Source organism: Vigna angularis, chromosome 8 (genome assembly GCF_016808095.1).
Source record: "Vigna angularis cultivar LongXiaoDou No.4 chromosome 8, ASM1680809v1, whole genome shotgun sequence".
In the NCBI taxonomy this organism is placed as follows: domain Eukaryota; kingdom Viridiplantae; phylum Streptophyta; class Magnoliopsida; order Fabales; family Fabaceae; genus Vigna; species Vigna angularis.
The window spans coordinates 30972882-30996315 of record NC_068977.1 but is presented as its reverse complement, the minus strand read 5'-3'; the positions used below and the strand labels follow the sequence as shown (position 1 = coordinate 30996315).

At 31.0% G+C, this 23434-nt stretch overlaps 2 protein-coding genes across 4 annotated transcripts; one reads left to right on the top strand and one right to left on the bottom strand.

Annotated features, from left to right (window-relative positions):
- The first annotated feature begins 1536 nt into the window (after positions 1-1536).
- LOC108345602 (DNA (cytosine-5)-methyltransferase 1) lies at positions 1537-16409 on the top strand. Of its 3 annotated transcripts, none has more exons than XM_017584221.1 (15): positions 1537-1711; positions 4682-4720; positions 4897-4930; positions 7863-7907; positions 9922-11422; positions 11693-13196; positions 13392-13556; positions 13924-14122; positions 14218-14329; positions 14422-14569; positions 14662-14859; positions 14955-15233; positions 15321-15482; positions 15563-15781; positions 16034-16409. In XM_017584221.1, exons 5-15 carry the CDS (start codon positions 9981-9983, stop codon positions 16169-16171), a joined length of 4566 nt encoding a protein of 1521 aa, XP_017439710.1. In that variant the 5' UTR covers positions 1537-1711; positions 4682-4720; positions 4897-4930; positions 7863-7907; positions 9922-9980; the 3' UTR covers positions 16172-16409. The 3 variants fall into 3 exon arrangements, with proteins under 3 accessions (XP_017439710.1, XP_017439709.1, XP_052722768.1); XM_017584220.1 differs by lacking the exon at positions 1537-1711 and adding an exon at positions 6549-6588 and having other exon boundaries at positions 4545-4720; positions 4892-4930; XM_052866808.1 differs by lacking the exon at positions 1537-1711 and having other exon boundaries at positions 4545-4720.
- A 4666-nt stretch (positions 16410-21075) lies between these two features.
- Positions 21076-22164, bottom strand: LOC108344075 (probable carboxylesterase 18). The gene has a single exon (XM_017582542.2). It carries the CDS (start codon positions 22067-22069, stop codon positions 21086-21088), a length of 984 nt encoding a protein of 327 aa, XP_017438031.1. The 5' UTR covers positions 22070-22164; the 3' UTR covers positions 21076-21085.
- Between the last annotated feature and the right edge of the window lie 1270 nt (positions 22165-23434).

Genomic DNA, 23434 nt, shown 5'->3' with positions numbered 1-23434 from the left:
ATTTCATCGTACTCATACACCACAAAATCATGATTTCACCTCATAATAGCTCAAAAATCATCTTCTCTACAAACCTACTCCAGTGATTACAGAAATCAAAGAATTTACTAGCTTCCCTTACCTCAGATCAAAAGCATAACTCAAAGAAACCCCAACAGTTTGCTTGCACCGCAAGAAAATTCTAGAAACACCTATAAATCACCAATTGGTGATAAAAACAACTCTTAGAACTTAAATTGAACTAAGAATCAAGAGAAGAAAACCCTCATCACATGCAAAAACCGAATTTCTTTGCACAACACAAAATCAAGAAAACCTAAAAAAGAGGAATGACACTTACATGCTCAAATCAAGAAATTGTTCGGACAGATAAGTAGACCTCAATGTTGTGATCATCTAGGTATCTCCTGATCGTCAAACAGTGGATCAAGGAGTGAGAATTTGTAGAGATAAGTGAGAGGAACGAATAAAAACAAGTTTTTAGAGAGATAAAATGTTCTTAAAGTAATGAGACGTGTTTATAAAATTCTATTTATATTATAAGAATATTTTAAAAGAAAATAATCGGTCTTATTATTTTAATACACATATCTATTATATTTTCTAGGTTCTTACAATTTTTATATTTTAATAATTATTAAAATATGATTTATATTTCTATAATAGTGTTATTAAAAAAATAAAAATAAAATATTAAAATAAGAGTAATAATAATGAAAAAAAAAACAAAAATAATAATTTAAAATCAGATTTAATATATTTAGATACGTTAAATTATATTAAAATATTAAATTATGGTAACTGTATCCAAATAATAAACTGTTTAAAAACTTTTTTATTTAAATTTTAATAAACATTTAAATTAATTTAATATTTTAATATATTTAAATATATTAAATCGGATTTTATATTAATATTTTTTTCTTTTTTATTTATTTTTTCATTATTTCTGTTTTTATTTTAATTATTTTTTTAATATAAATATTATAATAAAAATTATATTTTAATAATTATTAAGATAAAAACTATTAAGTAATATTAAAATTTTAAATTAAATTAAATTATTATTAAATTTTAAACTAAATTAAAATTTATGAATTATATTTCAAAATTCACATATTTAAAAATTTGTTAAAGAAGTGCTAAGAATGAGAAAAAAAATAAAAAAATATATATTTTATTGAGATTGAAAATGGAATTTTCAAAAACATTGGAAGGGTAGGTGAAACATCCTAAACTAAAACTCTTTAAGAATCTTTGACCAATAAATGTCTTTTTAATTAGATGCAAAATTCACATTTTCTTAAAGTTTTGGAAGTGCAGATGAAAGGGTTGGAGGTGCAGGATAAAAACACCCTTGAATGAAAATAAATTATGACATCCTTTATACCTGCTTACTCATAATAATCTAGTCCGTCTACCTTCACAATCTGTTGGGCCGCTGGGCCGCCTTTAGGACAAAACGACCCAACTCCCTGATCAATTACACATTTAATAAAATAAGGACAAGTAGATAAGCAAAAGTAGGTCTACCTGTGTTCCTACCTTTCTAAGTGAGTGAGAGAGCTTATAAAGGCGCCGCCAGAGTGTGAACTCTGCAAGACTGAGAACTTGAATCTCTCTCACCATATTCTTCTCATAGTTTGAATCTCATCTTACCCACCTATTTTTTTAGAAACAAAGCAACAGAGCATAACAATCACAGTTACAGGTTCGTATTCTGATTTTCATTGATTTATCTTGCATTGTCAAATTTAGTAAGTTTTGACATCCTATTTAAATAAGTACACATTAATAATACATTTTGAACTTAAATCTTTCTTCCAGTTTTCCTTTCATAGTTTGAATCTCATCTCACTCATCTCATCCTTTTAGGAGAGGACAAAACGAAAGAAAAATGAAAAAGAATAAGAGTAATACCTAAAGTTTATATTATGATTTTCATTGATTTATATTATATTTGACATTATCAACTCTTTTGTGCATACGTAATTTGATAAGGATTTTATTTAAATAAATATACATTAATAATACACTTATAGAAACAAGCACAATAAAACTATAAATATTTATAACTAAATCAATTTAATTAAAAAAGAAAAAAAGATTACAAAAACATATTTTTATAATTATACCTTTCGATTTTAAATATCTTTTTATATACTCACTCGACCTTCCTATTCTTTTTTATTTAATTCTTTTCTAGGACTCTTTTACTTCTTTTTACTAACATGAGTGTGAAAAATTTTCTACTGTCGGATTATTACTAACAACTTGACCATGAATCATTCAGTATACAAACTCAACTTCATAAGATAATCACAATTTTTTTTAGTGCGCGAGAACCTTGCTTCCAATATGAGCGTATGAACAGTTTAGTTTTTGTCTTATTTTTTTTTATAATGTGCAGACACATATTAAGCAGTTTTTAAAATATTTTTATTTAAAAAAAATATAATAAACCAATAAATACATCTAAGAAATTAGTTTTTAACTCTAAGTTTTAATAATCACAAATTATGAATGTTAAAAAAATGCAAAACTGTTTTTGCGGGTAGGATTTATTTTTCAATTATCGCTACAGTCACAATGTTGAATATAAAACAATATTAGTTATTTTAGCTTTCGATTGATTTCAAATAAATAAAATATTTGAGTTTGCTGGATGAAATGTTTCTTAAATGTAAAGGAATTGAAATTAATAATTAAAGTTACTTTATAACATGGTTAAACGGTCAAACTTTATAGACATTTTTTAAATGTTTTTTTAATAACATTAAAAAATAATTAAAATTTATTAAGGTGTTTGTACATAATTTTTCTTGGTTTTTTACTCACTAAAGTCGAATAATGAAAATAATTTATTTATTTTATTTAGATAAAGTTAAGAAATTAATTTAACAAAATATGTATTTTAAATTAAAAATATTTAAATAAAGTGAGTTAAGTATCTCTTAACCTAATTGAATAAAGACAAGTTAGGACCTGTCAGTCCATAATAACTTGATCTGTTTAACTTAATAATTTGTCAGGTCACATGTAGGGTAGGACCAGTAATAAAGACAAGTTAGGACCTGTCAGTCCATAATAACTTGGTCTGTTTAACTTAATAATTTGTCAGGTCACATGTAGGGTAGGACCAGTCAATTTAATGGTCCCTTACAGACTTAATAATGTAAAAGTAGGTGAGAAAAAGTAGGTGTGTCTGTGTTCCTATCTTTTTAAATAAGTGTGAAGACTTGTAAAATCTCCCGTGAGAGTGTAAACTCTGCAAAACTGTGAATTTGAAACATTTTCACCATCTTCCTCTCATGGTTTGAATCTCATCCTACCTACTTCATTGTTTTAAGACACATCAAAGCAAAATAACATATCACTGATACCTATATGTTTGTATTGTATTTTTTATTGATTTGTCTTGCATTTTAAATTTAAAATGAAACACTAACACTATAAATATTTGTAACTAAACCTATTTAATTTAAAAAGAAGAAAAAACTGAAAGTTTACAAAAACAATCTTTTATAATTATACTTTTTAATTTTAAATATCCTTTGATATACTTACATGATCTTCCTATTCCTTTTTTATATAACTTGTTTTATAGGATTTTTTACCTTTTTTACTAACTTAAGTGTGAAAAATTTTCTACTCTGGAAATTACAAGTTGACCATGAATCATTGAAGATACAATCTCAACCTCATAAAATTATCACATCTTTTTTTCATTGCGTAAGAACCATGCATCCAATAAGAGAGTTTAAACTTTTTAGATTTGGTTTTGTTTATTTTTGTAATGTGTAGACACATATTAACCAGTTTTAACAATATTTTTATTTCAAAAAAAGATAATAAACAAATAGAAACTTCTAACAAATCAGTCTTTAACTCTAAATTTTAATAATTAAAAATAATGAATCATAAAAACAAATTAAAACTAGTTTTTACGAGTAGGATTTCTTTTTCAATTATCGCTACAGTAACACTGTTGAGTATAAAACAGTATTAGTTATTTTAGTTTCGGATTGATTTACAATAAATAAAATATTAGATTACGCTGGAAGAAATGTTTCTTAAATGTAAAATAATTTAAAATTAATGATTAAAGATACTTTACAACCTGGTTAAAATGATTAAACTTTATATATATTTTAAATGGTTTTCTTTAATAACATTAAAAAATAATGAAAATTTATTACAGTTGTTTTTATATATATTTTCCTTTGTATTTTATTTATGCAGTCAAATAATAAAAATAATTTATTTTTTTATTTAAACAAAGTAAGTAATTAATTTAATAAAATATATATTTTTATATTAAGAATCTTTAAATAAAGTGGGTTGGGCTTTAAGGGTTAGTCCAGTAACCTAATCGAATAAATACAAGTTATAACATACTTTAAACTTGTTGATCCATAATAACTCGACCTGTCTATCTTAACAATCTGTTGGGCCACATGTAGGATAATACGGCCCAACTCCTTGATCCATTACACAGTTTATAAAGTAAAGAAAAGTAGGTAAGTAAAAGTAGGTCTCTGTGTTCCTGCCTTTATAAGTGAATGTGAAAGCTTATAAAGGCGCCGCCAGAGTGTGAACTCTACAAGAGTGTGAACTTGAATCTCTTTATCCATCTTCCTCTCATAGTTTGAATCTCATCTCACCCACCTCATTTTTTTAGACAGAGCAAAGCAAAGGAGCATAACTGTGACACCTACAGGTTCCTATTCTGATTTTCATTGATTTGTTTTGCATTTAACATACTTAAATTTGGTAAGTTTTGACATTCCATTTAAATAAGTATACATTAATAATACAGTGTGAACTTAAATATCTCTCACTATCTTCCTTTCATAGTTTGAATCTCATCTCACCTACTTGGTCTTTTTAGAACAGAGTAAAGCAAAAGAGAATATCAGTGCACCTACAGGTCTGTATTCTAATATTCATTAATTTATCTTGCATTTAACATTGTCCATTATTTTCTACATTTAGTAAGTTTTGACATCTATTTAAATAAGTATACATTAATAATATACTTTGAATATAAATATTTATAATTAAATCAGATTAATTCAAAAAGAAACAAAAAGATTACAAAATCAATTTTTTATAATTATATTTTTTTATTTTAAATATCCTTTTATATACTTACTTGATCTTCCTATTCCCTTTTTTATTCAATTCTTTTACTTTTTTTTACAAAGATGAGTGTGAAAATTTTTCTACTGTCCGATTATTACTAACAACTTGACCATGAATCATTGAAGATACAAACTCAACTTCATAAAATTATCACAATTTTTTTTTCATTGCCCGAGAACCATGCTTCCAATACGAGAGTTTGAACAGTTTAAATTTGGTTTTTGTGATGTGCAGACATATATTAACCAGTTTTAAAAATATTTTTATTTTAAAAAAATATAAGAAACCAATAAATACATCTAACAAATTAGTTTTTAACTCTAAATTTTAATAATCACAAATTATGAATCTTAAAAAAAATGCAAAACTAGTTTTTGCGAATTTCTTTTGCAATTATCACTACAGTGACAGTCTTGAATATAAAACAATACTAGTTATTTTAGCTTTGGATCGATTTCAAATAAATAAAATATTAGAGTATGCTGGATGAAATGTTTCTTAAATGCAAAGGAATTGAAAATTAATAATTAAAGCTACTTTATAGCATGGTTAAATGATGAAACTTTATAGATATTTTTTAAATGTTTTTTTAACAACATTAAAATTATTTTAAATTTATTAATAGATATTTTTAAATTTTTTTAATAACATTAAAAATATTTAAGATTTATTAAGAATGTTTTTACATAATTTTTTCTGGTATTTTACTCACTATACTCTAATGAAAATGATTTATTTATTTTATTTGACAAAGTTAAGAAATTAATTTAATAAAATATGTATTTTTATATTAAAGACATTTAAATAAAGTGATTTGAATCTCTTTTAACCTAATTGAATAAAGACAAGACAAGTTACGACATACTTTAAACTTGTCAAACCATAATAACTTGGCCCGTTTTTCTTAATAACATGTCAGGTCACATGTAGGACAGGAGGACCAGCCAACTTACCAGTCTGTTACACATTTAATAAATTAAAAGTAGGTAAATAAAAGTAGGTCTGTCTGTATTCTTGTCTTTGATTGAATAAAGACAATTTATGACATACTTGAAACGTGCCAACCCATAATAACCTGTCAGGTCACATGTAAGGTAAGACCCATCAACTTACTAGTCCGTTACACATTTAATAAAATAAAAGTAGTTATGTAAAAGTAGGTGAGCAAAAGTAGGTCAGTCTGTGTTCCTGTCTTTTTAATAATCTGTCAGGTCACATGTAGGATAGGACCAGCCAACCTACTGGTTTGTTACGCATGTAATAAAGTAAAACTAGGTAAGCAAAAGTAGGTATGTCTGTGTTCATGTTCTTTTAAGAGAGTGTGAAGTCTTATGAAAGATTATGAATTTGAATAACTCTTATCATATGGTTTGATTCTCATTTCACCTACTTCATCTTTTTAGGACTCAACAAAATAAAAAAGTATAATAATGGCACCTTCAGGTTCGTATTCTGGTTTTTATTGAATTATTTTGCATTTAATATTAGCTGTTCTTTTGTGTAAATGTAATATGGTAATTTTGACACCCCATTTAAATTAATATACATTAATAATACACTATAATTATAAAAAAACAAAAGATTGCAAAAACAAGTTTTTTTATAATTATACTTTTTTTTATTTGAAATATCTTTTCATATACTGACTCGATGTTCTTATTCCTTTTTTATTTAATTTTTTTTTTATGTTTCTTTTACTTTTTTTTTCTAACTTTGAGTGTGAAAATTTTTCTATTGTCGGATTATTACTAACAACTTGACCATGAATTATTGAAGATACAAACTCAACTTCTTAAAACTATCACCTTTTTTTTTCATTGCCCGATAACCATGCTTCCAATAAGAGAGTTGAACAGTTTAAATTTGGTTTTATTCATGTTTGTAATGTGATATTAACCAGTTGTAATAATATTTTTATTTCAAAAATATATAATAAACCAATAAATACACCTAACAAATTAGTTTTTAACTCTAGATTTTAATAATTACAAATTATGAATCTTAAAAAAAATGCAAAACTAGTTTTTACGAGTAGGATTTTTTTTTTCTATTATCACTTCAGAAACAATGTTCAATATGAAACAATATTAGTTATTTTAGCTTTGGATTGATTTCAAATAAATAAAATATTAGTGTATGCTGGATGAAATGTTTCTTAAATGTAAAGGAATTGAAAATTAATAATGAAAGTTACTTTATAATCTGGTTAAATCATCACACTTTATATATATTTTTTAAATGTTTTTTATAACATTAAAAAGTAATTGAAATTTATTACAGCTGTTTTGACATATTTTTCTGGTGCAGCCAAATAATAATAAAAGAATTATTTATTTTAATTAAAGAATATATGTATTTTTATATTAATCATCTCTAAACCAAGTGAGTTAAATCAAAATAATCAATCTTTTAACTTATTTTAATAAAAATAACCTATGTCATGCTTTTAAACTTATCAATTCGTAATAACTTGGCCTATTTAGCTTGTGAATTTATTGGGTAACACATAAGACAGAACAAGTTAATTCGATGACCCATTACACATCTAACAAAGCAAGTAAAAATAAGTAAAAAGAAATATGTTTGTTTGTATATCTATCTTTTTAAGTGAATGCTTACGAATCGCTAGAGTGAAAATTTTGCGAGATAGTCAACTTGAATCCCTCTCACCATCTTGTTCACATAGTTTGAATTTCATCCTATCTCATTTTTTTTAGGACAAGGCAAGGCAAAGCAAAATAAGAAAGCAACCACACCTAGAGGTTCGTATTATGGTTTCTATTGAGTTGTGTTGCATTTAGCATTGTTATTTACTTTTTATACATGTATTTGGGTAAGTTTTGACACCCTATTTGAATAAGTGCACATTAATGATACACTTTAAATTTATAAACAAATACAATAAAAGTATACATAATTAAAACTAAACCAATTTAATAATAAAAAAAATTAAAAGATTGCAATTTGTTTTTATAATTGTACTTTTTTATTTTAATTATACTTACTCAATCTTCTTATTCTTTTTTTTTATTTACTTATTTTTCTGTGATTCTTTTACTTTTTACTAATTTGAGTGTGAAATTATTACCAAAAGCTTAACCATGAGTCTTTAAAGTGGGTTAGATCCGGTGAGACTGCTAATCTAATTGAATAAAAACAAGTTAAGACATATTTTTTAATCCTTCAGTCCATAAAAATCCGATCTGTTTGTCTACTAATTTGTTGTTCATTAGTCCTTTACATATTCAATAAGATAAGTAAAAGTAGGTAAGCAAAAGTAGGTCTATCTGTGTTTCTTTCTTTCTTAAAAAGTGTGAAAGCTTGTGACAATGTCAATTTTTTTATATAATAATTCTTTTAACAATGTCAATTCCTTTTTATACATGTAATTTGGTGGTGTTGATACTATATTTAAATAAATATGTATTAATGATATACCTTGATTATAAAAACAAATACAATAAAATTACAAATATTTAAAACTAAACCAATTTCATTGAAAATAAAAAAAATTAAAAAATTGCAAAAACAATTTTTTATAATTATAATTTTCATTTTATTCTTAGAGTTGATTTAAATAGATTCATAATATAAAATTAATTAAAAGTTGAAATCAAAGCCAAACTAAATAAAATAACATTATAATATTTAAAAAATAGATGCTTTAAATTTTATAATATTTAAAAAATATCAATGGTTAATTATAGTAATATTTGTTATATATAATTTATAATGGTTAATTTATAAACATGCAGTGACCAATTTATAACTTTTTTAATGATTTTTTTATGTTAAAAAAAAATCTAAGTTGATGAAAAGTGAAAATTTACGAACAAACTATTATTTATAAAAAAGATAATTATTATAAAAATCATGATAAAAACTTAAAAACTATGTTATCATGTAATTTTTATGATGACAAAATGAAAATTTAAAACAGATTCCATATTTTTCATTTGTTTTTTTCTAAGGTTTCAGTAGTTTGAGGGTTCATGGGCGCCAAAAAACCCTCCCTTCCAATATTTGCATCCCCGCCAAAAGCAATACTATGAAATGGAAAGTCACATTGAAAAAACCTAATTAGATTTCTCACAAACTCAGTGAGTGTTTCAAAACAAGCCATTTGAAAAAAAAAAACAGGATTCAAGATATGGGTTGTGCTTCTCTTCTGGATTCCTCAGAACCAGGTCTTAACCATATTATTGTTTGTCTTGCTGTTCTGTTTGATTTCATTTAACCATCTTTGGTTCTGTGTCCTGTTGGCTACTACTGTCCTGGGTGCCATCTTTGTTATTTGCATGCGTTTTCTTTTTTGTGTATTATTGATTTCACTATTGATTTTCCCCTTTCTCTATTACCATGTTTAAAAACTGTTTCAGATATCATTTTTGTTTTCTCGTCACTGTTCAGAAGGAACTGTTGTTTATCATATCATGAAATTTTAAGTGCTATGTGAGTTCATAATTGATTTTTGTTTTTTGTTCAGATATCTATTTACGATTTTTAGGGTTTTTTTTTGTGTGTCAACATTCTATCTTTTGACTTTATCATGGTTCTGTGGGGAGATTTGACCTTCGGCCATGTTGGTAATTTTTGTGGATAGATTTCATATTAGAGAAATTTATTTATTTTGATCATGTTCTGCCATCTATGTAGTGATTATGTTAAGATTCTCATTGATGTACAGCTTGTTTAGATCGTCTTTTGTTATTGCCTCTATATTTCTTAATTTTTGTGTAAACTTATCATTATGTTTTTTTTATATGTTTGAAATAGTTGTGAAGAACACCAAGAGTAAAGAGGATTTTGCTCTTTCCAACGGAGAAGGGGAAGTAATGTCTACAAACAAACAAAATAAACGAAGTTTGGCAGAGAGCCCGGAGCAAGCTCCAGCTTCACGCAAAATGCCAAAACGAGCCGCAGCGTGTAAAGATTTGAAAGAGAAATCCTTTTCAATATCGGATAAGTCCTGTCTCATTGAAACAGAGAAGGATCAGATTGTAGATGAAGAAATTGTAGCTGTCCGGTTGACTGCTGGACAAGATGATGGTCGCCCAAATAGACGAATTACAGAGTTTATCCTTCATGATGAAAATGGTAAAGGACAGCATCTTGAAATGCTCGAGGTGACTGATTTATATATTACTGGAGTTATATTGCCGCTTGAACCAAGCACAGGCAAGAAGAAAGAAAAAGGCATTAAGTGTGAAGGATTTGGTAGAATTGAATCTTGGGATATATCTGGATATGAAGATGGTTCTCCAGTGATATGGATTTCCACTGATGTTGCTGATTATGACTGTCAGAAACCTGCTGCTAGTTACAAGAAGTTTTATGATCAATTCTTTGAAAAGGCTCGCGCATGTGTCGAGGTATATAAAAAACTTGCAAAGTCCTCGGGGGGTGACCCTAGTATAAGTCTCGATGAGCTACTTGCTGGCATGGCACGGTCAATGAGTGGTAGCAAATCCTTTTCTGGAACCGCATCTCTAAAGGATTTTGTTATATCTCAGGGTGAGTTCATTTATAAGCAACTCATCGGTTTGGACATGACATCCAAATCAAATGACATGATGTTTGCAGATATCGCTGCTCTTATTGCTCTTAGGGACGAGGCGAAGAAGCAAGCAAACCATGCACTTATGCAAGTAGTGCCCTCAAATGGGACTTTAAGGATTGGTTCAGGAGCTGAAGAGGAAGAAAACAAGAATCAGATGGATTTTGTAGATTCTCCAAATGACGAGGATGAAGATGTAAAGTTAGCACGACTCTTGCAGGAAGAAGAGTATTTCAAATCGATGAAACAGAAGAAAAACAATAGATCAGGCTCTGCTTCAAACAAATTCTATATAAAAATTAATGAAGATGAGATTGCCAATGATTATCCTCTCCCTGCATTTTACAGAACCTCCCTTCAAGAAACAGACGAGTTTATAGTTTTCGATAATGACTATGACGTCTATGATACTGAAGATCTTCCTCGAAGCATGCTTCATAATTGGTCTTTATACAACTCAGATGCAAGGTTGGTTTCCTTGGAACTTCTTCCTATGAAATCTTGTTCAGACATCGATGTTGCCATCTTTGGCTCCGGTGTAATGACTGCTGATGATGGAAGTGGGTTCCATCTTGAAAGTGACGCTGGCCAATCTTCCTCCAGCAGTCCAGAAGCACAGGCTGCGGATGGAATGCCAATTTATCTGAGTGCCATAAAGGAATGGATGATAGAATTTGGATCATCGATGATTTTCATATCCATCCGAACAGATTTGGCCTGGTATGATGCCTCTTTTCTAAAAGTAATGCTATTGTTTAGGTTTCCAATGAAGTATTATTATAAAATCCATTTGAGTACCTGGATAGCAAACTGCCAATACAATTGTAACCAAATTGTGTCAAAAAAACTGTTTGGATGATCTTGTCATAACTTACGAATGAAACATATGTGAATACTGTATATAACTTCATCTAATAATAATCTTGTTCAAAATAAATACAATTAGTATGTAAATGACAACCAAACTCATTCATACGTCACTCCTTTCAGGTACAGACTTGGCAAACCAGCAAAGCAGTATGCTCCTTGGTATGAGACAGTGTTGAAAACTGCAAGGCTTGCTATAGCCATTATTACCTTACTGAAGGACCAGACCCGAGTATCACGACTTTCCTTTGGAGATATCATAAAAAAAGTATCTGAGTTTAATCAGAAAAATGTTTCTTACATTTCTTCTGATCCATTGGCTGTTGAGAGATATGTTGTTGTCCACGGACAGATTATTCTGCAACTTTTTGCAGAATTTCCTGATGTTAAGATCAGAAAGTCTCCATTTGTGACCGGTCTTTCAAACAAAATGGAAGAACGGCACCATACGAAATGGTTGGTGAAGAAAAAGAAAGTTTTGCCACGTAGTGAGCCTAATTTGAATCCTAGAGCAGCAGTGGGTCCTATTGTTTCCAAGAGGAAAGCCATGGAAGCAACAACCACAAAACTAATCAATAGGATATGGGGAGACTACTACTCGAACCACTTGCCAGAAGATTCAAAGGAGGGGCCTGTCAGCGAGTTAAAGGAAGAGGATGAATTGGAGGAACAGGAAGAAAATGAAGAGGACGACAATGAAGAGGAGCCAATACTTTTGGAGGGAACCTCAAAGAAGAATTCACATTCGAAGCAAACCAATAAATTTTCGGGTGATGCCGAAATAATGTGGGAAGGAAAACCTGAAGGGAAGACTACTTCTGGATATCCTGTTTATAAGCAGGCAATCATTAATGGGGAAGTTATTTCTGTAGGAAAGTTCGTGTTAGTGGAAGTTGATGAAACAGATGAATTTCCAGACATATATTGTGTTGAGTATATGTTTGAGTCAAAGAATGGGAGAAAAATGTTTCATGGTAGGATGATGCAGCATGGTTGTCATACTGTTATTGGCAATGCTGCTAATGAGAGAGAGGTGTTTTTGACTAATGATTGTAGGGATCTGGGACTGCAGGATGTTAAGCGGACAGTTGCTGTAAATATTCAAAAAAGGCCTTGGGGGCATCAGCATCGAAAGGATAATATAATTACAGATAGAGTTGACAGGGCTAGAGCAGAAGAAAGGAAGAAGAAAGGACTACCTACTGAATATTATTGTAAAAGCCTGTACTGGCCTGAAAGAGGTGCTTTCTTTAGCCTTCCATTTGATACTTTGGGTCAAGGGTCTGGTATTTGCTCCTCTTGCAAAATACATGACTATGAAAAGGCAAAGAATATTTTCAGTGTAAATTCCTTCAAGTCTGGTTTCCTATTTAAAGGAACCGAGTATTCCCTTGATGATTTTGTTTATGTAAGTCCCTTTGAATTTGAGGAAAAGATCGAGCAAGGAACTCATAAGAGTGGAAGGAACGTGGGTTTGAAAGCTTATGTTGTGTGTCAAGTGCTTGAGATTGTTGTTAAAATGGAAATAAAACATCCTGAAATAAAATCTACACAAGTCAAAGTCAGGAGGTTCTTTCGACCAGAAGATGTATCAAATGAGAAGGCATACTGCTCTGATATACAAGAGGTATAAGCTACAAGTGTTACATAGCATGATTATGTGAATTTTATAATATTATTTTTCTAAGTCATCCATGCTTCACCTGGCTGTGATAAGTTAACTGCTATTTGTGCATATTGCTCTATTTTTAGTATTAGTTCTACTTTGTGTATCTCATGTATAATTTTTTATACTGACTTGTATTTCATATTTATATTCTAGGTGTATTACAGTGATGAAACACATATAATCTCAGTAGATTCCATAGAAGGGAAATGTGAAGTCAGAAAGAAGAGTGATATTCCTGAACAAAGTGCCCCTGGAATGTTCCAAAATGTATTTTTCTGTGAGCTCTTGTATGATCCTGCCACTGGGTCACTGAAAAAGGTATTGTGTATTTGTACCTAATATACAAGCAGGCAATGTGCTTGTTAATCCAGTGGATAAATCTTCCAATATGTTGATATTTTATGATATAGAGTCTACGATTTACTACTGGGTAGCAGTGATTGCTTTATTGATTGTTGTGCAGATTAAAATGAAATCCAAAAGTTTTAAGTCATTGTAAATGCTTTATATAAATTCTCTATCTGTCGTTATATTGTGATTGAAATAAAAGGTTTTAGTTTAGCTTAAGATAGACTATCATCATCATCATTATTCGTCATGACATCAATTTTACATTTTGGTGCAGCTGTGACAAGTTATGATTTTCGATAATTAACTATTATTTTTTTTTCCAATTACTTGACAGTTGCCAGCTCACATAAAAGTAAAATATTCAACTGGACAAACCTCAGATGCTGCAGCTAGAAAGAGAAAAGGAAAATGTAAAGAGGGAGATGACGATTCAGAGTCTTCTAAGGAGGGAAAAACATTAAATGAAAAACGTTTAGCAACCTTGGACATTTTTGCAGGTTGTGGTGGTTTATCAGAGGGGTTGGAGCAGTCGGGTAATCTTAACTACGTTATTATAGCAAGAAGAAGACCATATTGTATCTGCTACCAATGCATAATATAACGTATTTTATTGCTTAAATTGGTTCAGGTGTTTCATCAACTAAATGGGCTATCGAGTATGAAGAGCCTGCTGGTGATGCATTTAAAGCTAATCATCCTGATGCATTGGTGTTCATTAACAATTGCAATGTTATTCTTAGGTAAATAATCCCGTTTAGTTAACTATTCCAGGCCTAAATGTTGAAAGGTGTGCAATCTGTTCAAGTGACTTGGTTGATTTTTTGTAATGCAGGGCTGTAATGGAGAAGTGCGGGGACATAGATGATTGTATCTCAACTACTGAGGCTGCAGAGTTGGCTGCAAAGCTTGATGAGAGTGAGAGCAGTAGTTTACCAATGCCTGGACAAGTTGATTTCATTAATGGGGGTCCTCCATGCCAGGTATCTCTAGCTGTTGATTTTTTTTATATATATATTTTGCTGACGAATATATTATTGGGTAATTGTTCAACAATGTGTTGCTTTTGCTTCAGGGTTTTTCTGGGATGAATAGGTTTAACCAGAGCAGTTGGAGTAAAGTCCAGTGTGAGATGATATTAGCTTTCTTATCCTTTGCTGATTATTTCCGACCAAGATATTTCTTGTTGGAGAATGTGAGGAACTTTGTGTCTTTCAATAAAGGACAGACATTCCGTTTAACCTTGGCTTCACTTCTTGAGATGGGTTATCAGGTAAAATTACTGCAACTTTCTACCTTTAGTAATGCATTCCGTTGATAAATAGAACTTCAATGAACTAATAAAAGTATGATTTACTTGTCCAAAAGGTGAGGTTTGGTATCCTTGAGGCTGGAGCATTTGGGGTTTCTCAATCAAGAAAAAGGGCATTCATATGGGCAGCCTGTCCTGATGATGTTCTTCCAGAGTGGCCAGAACCAATGCATGTATTTTCGGCACCCGAGTTGAAGATCCCATTGTCTGAAAATGTTCATTATGCTGCTGTCCGTAGTACTGCAAACGGTGCTCCATTACGTGCAATAACTGTTAAAGATACCATTGGTGATCTCCCAGCAGTGGGCAATGGAGCCTCAAAAGGAAACATGGAGGTATGTAAAATAGGAAAGATACATGTCACTTACTTTTGCATTCTTAAATTTTTCACTCACTATTTGCCTGTTTTTTATGTTGTGCAGTATCAAAATGACCCTGTATCATGGTTTCAAAAGAGGATTCGTGGTGAGATGATTGTCTTGACTGATCATATTTCTAAGGAGATGAACGAATTGAACTTGATTCGATGCCAGAAAATTCCCAAGAGGCCAGGTGCTGATTGGCGTGATCTTCCGGAGGAAAAGGTGGATCTAAATTCTTGTGAACTTTTAACATAGCAAAAAAATTGTGACCTATCTAATCTGTGAAACCTTATGAAATGCAGGTAACATTGTCTAATGGACAAGTTGTTGATTTGATACCATGGTGCTTGCCCAACACGGCTAAGCGGCACAATCAATGGAAGGGACTATTTGGTAGGCTGGATTGGCAAGGGAATTTCCCAACTTCCATTACAGACCCTCAACCAATGGGGAAGGTTGGAATGTGCTTCCACCCTGACCAAGATAGGATTCTTACTGTTCGTGAGTGTGCTCGATCTCAAGTAAGTTGATAACTCTTGGTTTGATAAGAAATGGAATCCTAACAAACTGAAATCTGTTAGTTTTGAATTGTTACAGATAATTCTTGTCAAGTTTAATAGAAATGTCCAACAAATTAGTTTCTATGATTAGCTAATGACCTTAATAGCTAATTACAAAACTGTAGTCCTTATGATCTTTGCCAGAGAAACAAGCATGCATCTCCTGATTTGGTATAAGCTAAATAGCTAAGCATATCTATTATGAATGTGCAGGGATTTCCAGATAACTATAAATTTTCTGGCAATATCATTCACAAGCACAGACAGATTGGTAATGCTGTGCCTCCTCCTCTGGCATTTGCATTAGGGAGGAAGCTGAAGGAAGCAGTGAACAGTAAGAACTCCACATAGAAGATGGTCCTTACATTCTTTCAGGGTTTGTTAATAAATTTGTCGAGATATTTGCAAAGCATCATTCAGGGTTTGAGAAACAATTAGCCCTTGTATGCAGTGATATGCATTGATAATTTCTTTGTTTTCCACTAAGGAATCGAATGGATAATGCTACGAAGAGATCATTTTGACAACTTGGATTTTCTTGATGAGTATATGTTTTTGCTGTTTATGAAAAAAATGGCTTGGAATTTCATGGCGGTGTATGTGTCTGACAATTGACCAATTCTTGTGAATTTTATTTTTGAACTTGCTAGAAATAATATATTTTACTTTGAGTAGGTTTGGACTAATAAATGAATATTTTTTAACGAAAATGTGTCCTTCCAATACTATCTCAAATATTATATTTTTAACATGGTTCTATTATTAGCTGTACTTCATGAAAAATTACAAATTTTTTTGATTTTATTTTTATTAAATAATTTTGAACTTAGTCTTCTTTTAATCGTATCCTGCGTTGCAGGAAGATTCAATCATAATTTTTTTCCTGTACTTACAAAATATCACACAAATAAAACTTATTAAGTTTACAAATTTTTATATCAAAATGGGTTTGGTATTAAATGTTATACATTTTAATGAATCATATACTTGTTGATCGATTGGGATGGATTATTAGTGGGTATATAATATTTTTAATATGAATTCTCAACATGATCAATAATTAAATTTAAGAATAGTCTATTTTAAAAGTTTGGAATTTTACAACTTTATTCTTAAAAAGTATTTTAAAAAAAAATTAAATGACCTTAATCTTGTCAGAACCAGTAAAATACACGCACGTATCGTGTTAGTGGAGTTCACGTGTCAAGACGGGGGCTCGACACTCAGATGACGGACGCCAGGTGTCAAGCGAAGAGGATTCGGAAATAAGTTAGTGGAAAGCAGGTGTCGACAAATGAACGGACGTCCGTTTTGAAGTGGGAAGCAAAACTTAGATTTTCAGAAAAACCTACCCCACTCTCTGCATGTACCCTCTTTTCAAAATTTCTGAAGAATCCCATTCTCTCCTCCTTCTCTCTACATCCTCTTCATCTTCTCTGAGAAAACACTCACCCTTTCTCTTCTCCGATCATCTTTCAGACATTGTAGAAGTGATTCCGGCGTCAAGAGCTTCCAGATAAACCGTTCGGTTTGTGAAGCTGAGCTGGTAAGTCCTTCTCTGCACCCAATCGTTCGTCTTCCTAGGCATGCAAATCCAGTTCTGTTTATCGGTGTTGATCACCATTCTTCAAATGAGTAGTCTGAGAGTGTTTTGATTTTCTTGGTTTAGTTGAAAAATTGTCGAGTGTTGAGAATAGAAGAACCGGTAGCGGTGGACTGTAATTCTGCCTTTAGAACGATCGTTCACACTAGAGGTAAGGGAAGCTTATTTAATTTAATTTGTATATTGTTGTATTGTATGAACGTTCGTTATTTGACTGAATGATTTTGATGCATGATGGTTGATATGATTGGATTGAATGAACGTTCGTTGATTTAATGAGTGGAAATGAAATATGGCTGAGTTATGTATAATGTATGAAATATATGAAACTTATATGATATGGATTGTATGAAGTATGAAAGTCGATTATAATATGAATGTATAAAGTTATGAAACTATATGTTAAGAAATGAGACAAATATAAATGAATTCTGAATATGAAATTTCTCATATGAAAGTGTACGTTCGTTACTGAACGGTCTTCGACCGTTCGGTTCTTCTGGTAAATATAGTTGAAATGGGATTCTTTCATTTGGAGAGAATCCTAGTTGAGGACGAGCGTCCTCGTGTGGTAATACTATGCTTAAGTGTTCGGCCAAGCATAATTGTATCTGGGTATCCTGTGATAAACTAAATTTCTATATGTAACGGTATATTTTGTTGTTCGTAAACACTGCTTCGATAATATCTTATTATATTTATTAAGCCTTTTATTATAAGTTTATTAGTACTCGGTCTTACACCAAGCGCTCGTACTGAGTAGTGCTCGGTCTTACACCAAGCGCTCGTACTCATTTCTTATATAATCTATATTGATGAAAAATAGCGTTCGTCTAACTTCAATAGAATTTTCTTCTCTACCATGCTCGGTCATAGACTGGCATTCGGATTTCTTGATGTAAATTCAATTAAGCTAAATATTCATAAGCGTTCGGTTCTTCATATAAATTCTTCTAAGTATTATTACTGAAATTTCTTGAGGTGTCTGTATCGATTGGTTCCGGCATAGAGTCGTAACACTTGGCGAGGCCCTTTTCAGCGTTCGGTTAGAGCTATCACGAGTCAGTTCATATAATTGATTCACTTGGTAATAAACGGTCGGTTCATTCGTTTCTTGCTATATTTATTACACTCGGTTTCTCTCTCAAACCGACCGTAACCCTCTCGGTCTTATTCTATTCTGGAACTGGAGACCTCTCTATCTCGTTCCAAGTGTTCGTCCTCGTTCTGAGTGAGGATTGAACGTTCGGTATCTGGTGTCTTTATAAATCTTTGAACAAAGAGGAAATTTAAAGGATTGATAATGAAAGACGAAACTGAGATGATTGATAATGGAAGATGAGGAGAATATGATATGAATGAAATGTGTTGGAATTATGAACAAGCGTTCCGGGGAGGAACGACTCATGTTTGAATATTGAATTTGTAAAGTATGACTGTGGGAACGCTAATGCTGGCGGTTCATCCTGATGTTCCGTGGGTACTCGTCTTCATGTAGAGGAGAGTAGGCCATGTGTGGGAACGGCAGGAGGTCCCAGTCCTTAGGGGTACTTTGGACCGATAGGACTAACCTCGGGTGGCAGCTGATGAGAGTATTCCAGTTACTACATCACCCGGGTGCACGAACGCCTGTAGCTACACAGATTTCATACAGTCCGGACAGTCAGTCTAGTGATAGGCTTTGTATGATACGTACGTTGAAATTTATTTGCTGTTGGATTATTTGAAATGTATGTTTATGCATGAATTAAATTACATAAGCTTACCTTGCGTTTCCTGTCGTGTCTAGTTTTGTATGTCCGTCCTTGTCATTGCAATGATCATCCGTGTGGATGTGAGCAGAAGGAAACGAGCGGCTGGAAGAGGAGCTGGAAGAAGAAAATTTGGAAGAAGTTGAAGCAAAGATCGAACAATAGGATGTTCGGTCCATTGTCTAGTTATAGTAAGGTGGTCGTTTGATCACCTTCCCTTTTTGTTAAGACTGACCGTACGGTATTTTCTTTTGTAAACCGTTCGGTCAGGTGTTTATCTTGTACGGCTTAAATTTGTAACTCCTTCTGTAAGGCCGTTCGGCCATGAGCGTACGCTCGACTCTAGTGTATGACTGATCTGAAATATTATTGAATGTAATTATTCAATTATATAGTTTATTGCTGTATTTTTGGGATGTTACAAATCTCAATTGTTCAATAATATAAATATTAAAACAATAATATTTTAACATATATAATATACAAATAAAAGTTAAAAATAAAAAGAAACAAAAGAATATTTTAAAATAAATATTTCCAAATTAGATTAGACAATATAACAATAATCACACATTATCAACACCTTTATACACAACCATCTTTAGTAGCATTTCGTGTTAAAAAATTTCTATTACCATAACATGCAATTAATTAACATGTCAAATTATGCTTCTATTCACATTCCACGTTTAATCAGTACTTATTTAGTTACCAATTAATACCTATTTATTATTTGAAAGATAATGCAAAATTTATTAAGTAAATTTTGAATTTTATAAAATTTATTGATCCTCACAGGATTTTTCAGCAATAAAATTGTGATCAAGCATAAATTATATCACAATTCTCCATATAGTTCAACAATTTTATAAAATTAGATCCAAGATTTTCAATCAATTTTTTTTATGTATAAAATAATGTCAAATTATTTAAAAAGTTAATTATTTTCCTAATAGTTCTTTAAAAAGGTCATAAAAATAATATCCTATTATATATATTATTACAACCTTTGCTGTATAATATATATGATTTCTTCTTATTTTGTGCGACAAGATTAAATGACCTAAAATATTGATAAAATGATTATCTCCAATACCATGAAATCTACTTAATTAACATTTAAAATGGGTTAGAATAATTCTATTACTAAACTGCACCAATTTTATATAAAAACATTTCACTGGAAACAAAATTAATAAACAAGTGCATTAGGAATAGAGGTGGCAAAACATTGTAACTAATATCAAATTTTGGTAAATTAATGGATAGACCATTTTTCCATCATAACTAAAATGGCTATTATAGTTTACTTTATTTTTATTATTAGAGTCACGTAATTGCAATTTCATTTTGTCGGAAAAACAATTACTATTTAATTTAAAATGAATATTTGTCAACCAATAATGAAAAAAAAAATGAAAAGTAAATAAAGAAGAACCTATTTAAACATTAACAAATTTAACATGATGTGTAAACCAAAGTTACTTTATTAACTGATTTAATTTTTCATTTTAGTATATTACTAACAAAATATTTATTATATGTTACTTCTCTGCATGCTTATTATCATCATTATGCATTTATTTATGAAGTTCTTATTACTTATTTAATTAGAGTTATTAAAATCTGTCCAAGACATTTGTATTCTACAATATACGAATGTATATTTAACAATCTTTATGACAATTACCTATAATCATTTAATGCATATCACTATAGTATACATGTTCTATAAACTATATAATGTATCCGACCACAATGTCCATTTCATAAGTCTATCCAATTTTTGTCTTTTTATTTCATACACATGCAAAATATCTTTTTTCTTTCACACTAAAATCATAATATTACAAAAAAATAAAATCTTTCTTATTATAATTATAATATTACAGCATCAAACGTGACAGAATTCTAACTACCAGCTACTTGTTTGACAATGAAATGGTTAACATGAGAAAGAAACTCAGAAACGTCGGGTAAAAATGGAAACAAGTGAAACCCATGGATCATTTTCGGGTATTCAATTATTTCAACATCCTTACCCGATTTTCTTAACCATTCAGAATATCTTCTTTGCCAATCCTTTAATGGGTCAAAACCCGCCACAACCAAAAGCGTCTTTGGATAGTTCAAACCGGAAATATCCACCGCATTTGGTCCACTCACATTAACCACTTCGTGGTCACGGTCCGACCCGTTGGGCAAAAAGGCCTTCCAATACCAATCGGTTGCATCCAACGAAACCAACGGGTCTTGCGTGATTCGGATCTCTGATTCGACTCGCTCTTGCCCTCCAAAAAACGGTTCAATCGAAACCAACCCGATTACTCTCACGAATCGGAGCCTCTCTTTGCAAACCCGAATTGCCACGTGGTGCGCTGTGTTCCCGCCCGAACTATCACCCGCTAAAAAGCACTTACCAACGTTACCCAAAGTGGCGCCGTTTTCGTCGAGGTATTTAACGACGTCGAAACCATCGTCGTTTTGGGAAGGGTAACGGTGTTCGGGGGCTAGGCGGTAGTTAACGGAGATGATGACGGCGTTGATGGAGCGGCACAGGGAGCGGCAGAAAGCGTCGTACCTGGTTGAGGCCGGGGAGAGGAACGCGAAGCCGCCGCCGTGGAAGAAGACGACGACAGGAAGGGTGGCGGCAGAGGCGGAAGTGGTGGGGGAGAAGAGGCGAAACCAGAGGTTGCGTGTGGCATCGACAGTGACGTCGGAGGTGGTGACGCCGTCGATAGAGTTTGGGTTAGGAGGGAGCTGGGGGTCGAAGAGGTTGAAGAGACGGCGGTTGACGGTGCCGTTAGAGCGGCGGGAGGCTTTGAGAAGGAGAGAAAGCAGAGATGTCATTACGCGGAGCTTCCATGGAATGGTTGGTTTGGTGGGTGCAGCCATTGCTTGTGGTGGTGAGTTGACTCGGTTGGCACGGTGAGTCGGAGAGTGAAACGAGCAAGTTAAGAAGTGGCAGCAATGAGAAGATTTTTTGAACTACTTTTCCGATGATGTTCTCATATGGATAGGGTTGTGTTTATGTAAATATTTTAAATCAAACATTAAATAAAATAAACTGACTTTTTTTAATTACATAAATATATAAGCTTATTGTTTGTTCCATGGTAGAACTAAACAAGAGGGGAATATATTTTAACTAAATTTAATTATGAATATTCATTATAAATATATATATATATATATATATATATATATATATATATATATATATATATATATATATATATATATATATATAAATATCTAATAGGTAGAATTCTTATCTCAGACAGTTGAGACGAGGGTGGTTCGTTATGCCACGTCATGCATTAACTTTCTTATCTTAACTGTCTGGGACTACGAGTAATGTGTTTTTTTTTAGGCTTAAATGCTTAATTCGTTTCGATGTTAAGAGGTTTTTTTAGTATTCGATTTTAAAAATGAAGATATTGGATACTTATGTTATAAAAAATATATGAATAAGATTTACAAAAAAAGAACAAGTTTAACAAATCATCAAAGAAAAAGCTGAACAAGAGAGACAAAAAAACTGGATAACAGAAGAGAAAAGAGAAAAAACACGATCACATCAGTATGGACTTAACGCCGTTGCTGTCAGCTAATATAAAATATTCACACATTTGAATTTTTTATGCAATCATCTAATATAAAATATAAAATTATACCATTAAAATATATTAATTTAAAGATTATATGTAAAGTAATTTTCAATTAACTGGCAATACTTTTCACTCACAATATAACAAGCTGAACTAAATATAAAAAAGAAGAAGATCGAAATAGATTATAAAATTTAAAATATATTTTAACACGAAATCTATTGTGAGCGTAACATTAATTCAATTTCATTCAATTAATGCGTCTAATAACAATCTTGTAAGAAATGAATTCTCTATAAATTTATTAAAAGAGTTCATGCGTTTTTCTCATTCCATGGCCACTAGGTTTTAGGTTCAAAGTCATTCAATTTACTTAAAATATCATAACTATAGGATGATGACCTCAACTACAATTCATCAATAAAGTATCATTCAAATAAAATACATGAATATTTTTATTAAATATAAAAATTGGAATCAACATTTAAATAAATTATACGGTATGAATACCCGTTACACCAATGGATCGGGTGAACAAACAATTAACTACTCAACAATTGATCGATAAAGACAATCATTGAAGTAGTTAAAGAATAATCAATAATAATAATAATTATTGATTGACAGTTAATGGAATAATGAAAGTTGT